Source organism: Tenrec ecaudatus, chromosome 16, assembly GCF_050624435.1.
Source record: "Tenrec ecaudatus isolate mTenEca1 chromosome 16, mTenEca1.hap1, whole genome shotgun sequence".
In the NCBI taxonomy this organism is placed as follows: Eukaryota; Metazoa; Chordata; class Mammalia; order Afrosoricida; family Tenrecidae; genus Tenrec; species Tenrec ecaudatus.
In genome coordinates, this window is record NC_134545.1 from 16485272 (window position 1) to 16494653 (window position 9382).

The 9382-nt window shown below is 45.9% G+C and overlaps 1 protein-coding gene across 1 annotated transcript; it reads right to left on the reverse strand.

Annotated features, from left to right (window-relative positions):
• Positions 1-4291: 4291 nt before the first annotated feature.
• Positions 4292-6835, reverse strand: LOC142429106 (disintegrin and metalloproteinase domain-containing protein 1a-like). The gene has a single exon (XM_075534091.1). It carries the CDS (start codon positions 6833-6835, stop codon positions 4367-4369), a length of 2469 nt encoding a protein of 822 aa, XP_075390206.1. The 3' UTR covers positions 4292-4366.
• Positions 6836-9382: the final 2547 nt, after the last annotated feature.

The following is a 9382-nucleotide window of genomic DNA, read 5'->3' on the forward strand; positions in this document are numbered from 1 at the left end:
AACAGTAAATACCTAGGCAGCAAATCTGTGGATAGAGGTATACACATAGGAGTGCACTTATGTAAATATATTAATTCATTAAAATAGAGGTATTGGCCTAGGTACATATATTTATATGGCACTATATTGAGGAAGTGGATGGACTTCAAGCCCTCCCTCAACTCAAGAACACTTTGTTCTAACAACCTGGCATTCTGGGATGCTCACCCTCCCTGGATGATCGATTGCTGAAGACAAATGGGTGCACAAGCAAATGTGGTAAAGAAAACTAATGGTGCCCAGCTATCAAAAGATAGAGTCTGGGATCTTTAAGGCTTGAAGTTAAGCAAATGGCCATCTAGCAGAGAAGCAACAAGCCCACAGGGAAGAAGCACACCAGCCTGTGCCATCATGCGGTGTCGATGGGATCAGGTAACAGGCATCAGAAGACCCCAAATAAACAAGCCAAGAAAAAAAAAAAAACATTGTTGAGAATGAGGGTTGGAGCAGATACCCCATACCCATCTGTAGACAAGGGGACATCTCCTCACAGAAGGGTCTCAAGGAAGGGAGGTGCCAGCCAGGGTGCAGTGTAGCACCAATGAACCATACAATATTCCTCTGGTTCCTTAAGGCTTCCTCACTCCCCACTATCATGACCCCAATCTAGTCTTTCACTGAAGGCTAGGCTGGAGCATGTGCACAGGTACAGGTAAGAGCTCACGGCACATGGAATCTAGGTCAGATAAACCCCTCCAGAACAGAAATGGGAGTAGCGATACCAGGAGGGTAGAGGGAAGGTGGGCAGAGGAGTGGGGGAGAAACTGTGGGTGAAAGGAGACAGTGGTTGGTGTAAGATATGAAAATAATAATTTATTAATGGGTCACAAGGGTGGGAATGGGGGAGGGAGGATAAAAAGAGGAGCTGATACCAAGGGCTCAAATTGAAAATAAATGTTTAGAATGATGGCAACATATGTACAAATATGCTTGATATAATTGATGTATGGATTGTGATAAGAGCTGCAAGAGCCCTCAGTTAAATAATTTTTATAATAATAATAATAATAATTTGCCCCAATCCCAACTACGTGGACAACTGCCTCCTCCCCCAGAAGAATTTAGAGGAAAGCACTGAAGCTGCAGCTCGGGGAGGAGGACATGTCTGATCAGAGCACATGGCAGCAAATGAAGGGGGAGGAAGAGAGAGTGGAGCACATCCTGGCCCACCAGCCTGGAAGACGATATTCCTGCTTAGAGCAGCCAATGCACAGAGTGGACCATATGGTGGGTCCCACTACGAGACATGACATCCCTCACTAACCCATAGCCCTATGGGTGACAACACTGGAGACTCTGTCGGGATTGGCACAGTCTGACCCCACCACACCGAAGCAAAACACTAAGGATGTGTGGCAGAGCAGCCAGGGGAGCAGAGCAGAGAAGTCCTGAGGGAGTGCAAAAGATAGACCTTGGCGCCAGGGTGTGGCACCCCATCGGACTTGACTGGAAGACACTCCTAGAGAGCTTATTTACAGGTTTTTCCTTTTTAAAAAATTATTTATTGGTCATTAATTTTTGTTGTTGTTGTCATTGAGTTTTCTTTTGTCACTTTGTCTTGCTATGTCTTGTTTTTTTTGTGCATATTATTATCTCTGCAGGTCTATCTAGATAAGATAGGCTTGATGAATAGGCTGGAAGAGAAAACAACGGGACCAATGGTTTCCGGGGGACATGGGAGAGGGGGAGGTGGGGGAAAGGAGGTAGTGTTGGCCAACCTAGAGACAAGGGAACAAGTGATCCAAAATTAGTGGCAAGGAGGGTATGAGAGGCCGTCAAGGGCAATGTAACCACAAGAAATTACAGAAACCCAATTGAAGGCTGAGCATAATAGTGGGACAAGAGGAAAGTCAAAGGAAATAGAGGAAAGAACTAGGAGGCAAAGGGCATCTATAGAGGTCTAAATACAGGCATGTACATATGTAAATATATATATGATGATAGGGAAATAGATCTACGTGCATATATTTTTAGGTTTAGTATTAGGGCAGTAGATGGACATTGGGCCTCCACTCAAGTACTTCCTCAATGCAAGAACTTTGTTCTAGTAAATTGACATTCTATGATGCATACCTTCCCGATATGATCACTGAAGACAAAGTGGATGTACAAGCAAATATGAAGAAAACTGATGATGGCCGGCTATCAAAAGATATAGCATCTGGGGTCTCAAAGGCTTGAAGGTAAACAAGCGACCATCTAGCTCAGAAGCAACAAAGCCCACATGGAAGAAGCACACCAGCCTTTGTGACCACGAGGTGTCGAAAGGATCAGGTATCAAGCATCAAAGAACAAAAAATCTTATCATTATAAATGAGGGGGAGTGCAGATTGGGGACCCAAAGCCCATCTGTAAGGAATGGGACATCCCCTTTCAGAAGGGTGACGGGGAGGGGATGAGCCAGTCAGAGTGCAACATAGCAACAATGAAACATACAACTTTCCTCTAGTTCTTAAATGCTTCCTCCCCTCCACTATCATGATCCCAATTCTACCTTATAAATCCGGCTAGACCAGAGGATGTGTACACTGATACAGATAGGAACTGGAAACACAGGGAATCCAGGGTGGATGATCCCTTGAGGACCAGTGGTGAGAGTGGTGATACCAGAGGGAAGAGGGAAGGTGGGGTAGAAAGGGGGAACTGTTTATAAGGATCTACATATAACTTCCTCCCTGGGGAGTAGACAACAGAAAAGTGGGTGAAGGGAGGGAGACATCGGACCATGTAAGACATGACAAAATAATAACAATTTATAAATTATCAAGGGTTCATGAGGGAGGGGAGGGAGGGGTAAAAAATGAGCTAATACCAAGGAATTAAGTGAAAAGTAAATGTTTTGAGAATGATGAGGGCAATGAATGCACAATTGTGCTTGACACAATGGATGGATGTATGGATTGTGATAAGAGTTGTATGAGCCCCCAGTAAAATGATTTTTTTAATAAATAATTTTTTAAATTAAATTTATGGCCACCAGGAAAACCCTATCTGGACCATGTGTCCATTTCATTGCTTAAGATATGATGGTTTGGATGGTCAGATCATCCACATGGTAAACATTTATTAAACACTTACAGTGTGCTGGGACCACAGAACCAAATAAAGTGAAAACCTGCCTCTCCCTGATGGCAGGATCCAGTTGCAGCAAAGACTCTGACAATGACCATACAATGTAGTAGGTTCCCAAGAGATCAGCATCCATTCATTTGCAAAGCTTTCTTCGTTAGAGCCACTGAGGAAAAGCTACATTGTAGACCTCTGAGGACATGCCTGGTCCCTTCCTCTCACTTTGCTTACCTTAGGGCTCACTGCTAGGCAGTGAGAATGTGGATTCCGTCAGACCTGGGGAGACCTTTTCCTAGCTCTGGACCCCTTTCGCCCCTTTGGCTTCCGTTTGCTCATGTACTAGATGAAGGACTGAGACAGGGCCTCCCAGGATGCAGTGAAGAAAATGGGTATAAGTGTTTAGCCATTTTGGACGGAACGAGTGACATTATCCTCCCTTTGTGCTGTCCTCTGAGGGGGAAAAACACCTCCAATCTTTGTTATGTATATTTGGAGATGTTCCTTTCCACTATCAATCCACAAAATATAACTTCAACAGAGATTGAAAGAGCCAAAGGGATAGAATGAATACTTAGTAACCTGACATGTGGAAGGGCTTCTTGAGGAAGCCTGGATTGTCTGTATGCCCCTAAGGGGTGCTCCCATCTAACCCCTTTCAGAGTCTAAAAATAATGGAGATCCACCCAAAATGCTACCTGCAGCTTTAAGTGATGCTTCATATGAAAATAGCCTTTAATGCTTCGAAAAGCATCCCTATTTCAGGAATAAAAACTGCCAGTGGCTATTAAAACAATCAGTCACATTACAAATGTCCCTCACATGGTGGGTAGTTGTGGATGGCATGAGTAGTCTTGTTGTAGGAAGGTCTGAATGCAGGTACATCTTACTATTCTAAGTGAAACAATGTACATTTGATTTGGCTTTCTTTGAAAAACAGGTGGCTAAAAAGCTGGCCTTACTGAGATAAGGCACTGATAGCAATGAACTGTGAGAAGAATATAAGTAAAACGTTCATGAAATGTGAAAAAGCAGTGGGGGGGAGCCAGTATCTTTTATATGTTAATTTATAAATGAATATATAACCAAATTATTATAAGGAGTATTTTCAATGGGGAGCATCCCTCCTCACGTATATATCCTCCATCATAGCCAATGGAACTATCAATTCCTACTTAACCTCTGCTTTACTGACCCTTCCCCCAACTTTTCCAGTTCAGCATCTTGGGTGTTCGATCTAGTTGCCTTCTTCTCACTACTATTACTCTGGTTCTGTGTCCATCACGTGCTCATCCTCTGGTGCAGAATCTTCTGCCATCTGTGATTCTTCAGGTGGGGCCTCTGGTGGTTCTTCTTCAGGTGGGGCCTCTGGTGGTTCTTCTTCGGGTGAGGCCTCTGGTGGAGTCACAGGTGTAGCCTCTGTTGGTTTCTCTTTACGACTTAAAAGAGTAAAAATAACTAGGCCTAAAAAGAACACGACGAGAAATACAGGTACTATGAACACCAACTTGCCAAGGTCACCTCTCTGTTGGCTTCGCAAATGAGTGCTACCTTCGCTTGATTGTTCAGAATTGAGCAGCATATTAGCAGGGCCACTGTCCACACTGCCCCCCTCTCCTTGTGCTTTGCAGTCAGGAGGGGCAAAGCCAGGTTCACAGTGGCAGTGCCTTAAATTGTTGCACACACCTTTCCCATTACACATTGTAGCTGGCTCACAGTCATAGCTTAACACAGCGTGATCAACGCAGGAGTAATTCACACAGACTTTGTTTGGGGCACAGTAAGTGCCAGGCTGCACATCTCCCTCGTCAGGGATGTCAGCATCACTATAGGCATCCATGCTCCAGCACCAGTCATCTTTGAAGGGAATCTGAATGAGTGTATGTTGAGGTTTGATTGATGGTATAACGACAACATCTGTACAAATAAGTTTCCCACAGAATATATCTTCATCGATGCACTTAATATAAACGGGGTCGGTAATAGTGGGGCGACCACAGTTTCCAAAACGGTTTCCTTTGCTGTTCATCAATTGGTAGCAGTCTTCGGAAGCAGACCTTGCAGACATCCCATAAAGATTCCTGCAGTGCTGGTCAGGGTTCATACAACGACCCCTGTAGCAGTAGTTGATTCTCTGGCAAGGCGTGCCATCCTGCTTATACGTGTCTACAGGGCATTCTCCAGAGTCACCATGACAATATTCCGGAAGGTCACACTCATCCTGAGCAGACCGGCATATGTATCCCTTCCTTCGCCATAGGCAGTTGGCACAGCAAAGTCTTCCGTTGCACTGTGCACCGGGCTTGAGCCTACATGTTGGGTCGCAACACGGGTTACTGTCACAGTTAGGGCCACAGTCACACTCCTCGGAGGCCTCCCTCACACCGTTTCCACAGACGGCACTCCTACGTGTGCGGGCTCTGCGCCCCGGCTTGTTCAAGAGACACATCCCTTTGTGCTCGTGGAGAAACCGGTAGAAGGAGTTGGAGCTACAGTCGCTGAAGCCGCTGTCTTTTGTGATGTTTTCGTGCATGAGGCAGAAGTACCTCCCTTTGCAAGTGCAGGCAGGGTGGTCGTGCTCAATACCCAGGTTGTGCCCCAGCTCGTGGACCATCAGAGCCGCAAACAGGAAGGCATCCTCGTGGTGGAAGGATGCCACAGCTGCTGCAAAACCACGGGAACAGGCACCACTGAGATAGGCCTGTCCCATGATCTGCCCAGGATGGTGCCCAACGATCATGTGGGCAACATCATGCTTCACACGACCCAAGAGCTTCTGCTGTCTCCAGCTGTTGAAATTCCTGAGGGTAACTTCCAAGTCCACCGGGACCTCTATTAAGTCCCCCTCGCTCCAGATCTCCATCCCAGCCAGCACCACCTGTGTATTCAGGGCCCTAGTGAAGCTGTTGGCCAGAGCGACAATGTCCATCACTCCCAGGACTGTCTGACTGACGTTACTGCCCCACATCTGGAACCGCTGGTGGTTGACCACCACAAACATCTCCACATACTTGGTGTGGGACCACAGGAAGGACGGCGCCTGGAGCTTAGGCGGCTTCCTGCTGCCTTGCTGCCTGCTGGTGGACACCCCCAGGCCCTCAGCAGAGGTGACACGACAGGACACTGGAGCGTGGGGTGCCATGGCGTGCAGCACATGTTCAAAACGTTGTGACGACTCCAGGGGCTCAATGCCATAGGAGCGCACCCCCTTCATCAGGACCCCCTTGAGGCCGGAACGGGTGTTGACAGACACGAAAGAGCCCGGGGCTCCTTCTATGTAGCCTTCGTAGTGGCAGTCGTGTGAGACCAAAGGGGTCTCTTGGCCCAAGATCCCATTATGGTAGCTGAAGACTGGGAAGTTGCTCACAAAATAGTCTTTCTTCACCTTCAGATGAATCACCTGTTTCAGGCCCTGCATGTACAGCATGTAGGATGCCTCCGCCACGGAGTCTTTCCTGCCCTCAAATGCCATCCTCTGGGGAATAACTATTTCACGAGAAGAGTCATATTCTGACTCCTGATCACAGTCCATGCTGGGCAGAAAAATCACCAACAGCAGCGCCATCCACAACCTGACGCATGCGTGTCCCAGCCCTAGGCCCAGTCTGCAGTCCCACTTCTGATGAACCCAGGACTGAAACTTGATCCCACCTTCTTCCAAGGCTGCTCTGATCTTCTGTAAAGGAGGCAGATTGGAGGCCAAGTCTCTCACTGAGGCAGCCATTGACATGGTCCCGATGAATCAATCGATGATGCAGGGCCTCTGGACATCAGCAACTCCTTGGCATGCCAACCTTCAAGAGACTCAGGGAGCGGTCCCAGATGTACTTGGGTCACTTTATGGGTAGCTGTTCTCCAAATCTGAGTTTTAAGAGCCTATGAGTGATGCCCTCTTCTATCTCTTCCAGCCTTCCGGTAGTTTCCGTGGCGTGTTTTCTTTCTTAAATCGTCAGCTGTACTGCTCCTTGGTCAAGTTCCTTTAACCTTCCACGAGAAATATGCCAAGGAGAAAGCCTGTAACTCAGCCAGTAGCTCGATTAACACCTCGAATTACCCTGTGTCTTCAGTTCCAAGTCCCCGATAGCCGTTAACTTAACATTCTGCAGGACCTGGGGGGAGGGGATAAGAATTCTGGGAGATTCTAGGTGCAGGACCAAGTTCTCTGTCATCCCCGCCACTTTTCCCCATTCCTGCAGCATTTAGACCAGCCATCCCTGTCAGTGTCAGAATTCCCTTCAGTTGGACGCACAACTGCTCACTTGCTAGCTCCGGTTCATAACTGAAGCATTTTGATGTTTTGTATCTCTACTTATAAACTCTCCTCTACCCCACAGTTTTCCCAACATATATACTTACGAGGCGTTAAATGAGACAATCTCTATTTCTACACAGAATAAGAGATCATGATCCAGTATCAATTCTTCCCAGTTGTCATTTTGGTTTTTTAAACCAAGTACCTACCTTCAGTTTGTTCTTCTCAAATGAATACAAATGGTGCAAACTCTTTCAAAAAGTGGTTCTTCCTATCCATGTTTCCAACCATCAAGTTGTTTCTCTCTTGTGCTCAGATGAGACAGTTGTTCTACAGCCAGCCAACTTAAAACTACAGTTGTCTGTAGCTCTATAGATGCTCAATGATGGTTTTCCTCAGAAAGTCAGCAGTCTTCTAAGAAAATTGGAGACAGTAAGCTGCTGCTGACGTACATGAACACTCCTTTAAAAGTTCAAGTTTGCCTGGTGCATGCGTTTGGAGCCCAGTAATTAGAAGCAGGAAGATTTTCACTTCCCATTACAGCCAATTTTGCTTTATTAGCAAACGTGACAGGTCAAGTCACAGCAGAATTTACTACCAGCATAGGAATACTTGAAACTTCACCTTGTAAACCAAACTGTGGTGAGTCCTTTGGGAGCCATTTTTTTTTTTCCCTTTCAAGGAGATGTGATGAGGGTATGAGCCCCTTTCGAGTTGAGGAAGTCTGCAGGATATTCATAAACTTCCAGCAAGGCACTCATCTTACATATCTGGACGTAGCACTCAATTGGAGGCCCAAAGAACATACTGGAGAATTGGTGGTGGACTGGGTATGCTACAAAGTTCCTCTGAAGAAAAAGGAGCTATTTATTGCCTTTCTCTTCCCAAAGGAATGTTGACCTGCTTCCCTAAGAGGGGGAAACTACAGGTGTTCAGTTATTCTAGGAACAAATACAGAGGTTCTCCTGGCTGCGAATAGTGCCTTCTAAGATCACGTTGCACTGACAAGCTCAGTGGTATTTTCTAGTTAGTCAGGAAGCAAGCAGTTTCTTCTCTGTGGCCGGTCCTTGCATTTTGCCATGTTGAGCAGCACTGAATTCTCTGTAGAGAGTATATATCTGGTAGTAATCCGTCACCTAATGGTCTTCCAGCATAGAGGAAATGGCAGAAAGGATGCTAGTGAATCATACTGCCTGGAAAAATACCTTGAGTTACAAACTCTCCAAGATAATCAAAACCAACATATAATTCTTAAGAGAGAATTTAGGTTTTTATCATAAATTCCTGCAGTTCGTCATACAGAGAGGAGAAAACTGACCCAGTGCCACCCTGAAAACAGAATTAGCAAAGTGGAAGAATTAGAAGTGAACTCTCTGGGATTTTTTTTTTTTGCTGGAAGTTTGTATGACGTGATGCAAGTGAAGAACTGAACCTGTGGTCTTTCTCTTCTCTGTGAACTCTCAGATCAACTCTGACCAAAAGTCACTTTTAAAAAATTGTTTTTGAAGTCCATAAGCACAATAGAAAAGCAAAAAAGCATCCAGCCCTGTATTGTATCCAAAAAGCTGCTCAATGGGCCAGAACCAGGCTACCTGAAGATCTATGAGGCCAAAGTAGCCCAAGGAATACGTCACGTAAAATGGGCAGAAACATCACAGAAAAAAAGGGGAGCTTTCATGAGAAATCTTTTTTAAAGGGGGGGTGGGTACTAATCCAATACCCACCGGTGTATAGGATATCTAACTTTCTCCAAAATCATTCTAAAAGGGGAGCAGAGGAACAGGGCCACAAGGGCTGGGACTGGTGAGTGCTCTAGGGGAGGGGAGAGAAGCCTCAGTGGGTCAGCAGGGGAAAGGAAACCAGATCTGGTCAAACGTGAAAAGACTAAACAAAGAGAAGATCAATCTCTTTAAATTTAAGAAACAAGCCAATACCCCTTTACCCAACATGACAAAAAGGAAGTGCCACTGCTTTAATGAGGTAGGGATAAGCAAAACGGCCTCTTCCACTGAGGGAGTGGGAGTC

Excerpts from the sequence above, each read along its gene's own strand:
- LOC142429106 (XM_075534091.1), bottom strand. The coding sequence starts at position 6,835 with ATGTCAATGGCTGCCTCAGTGAGAGACTTGGCCTCCAATCTGCCTCCT.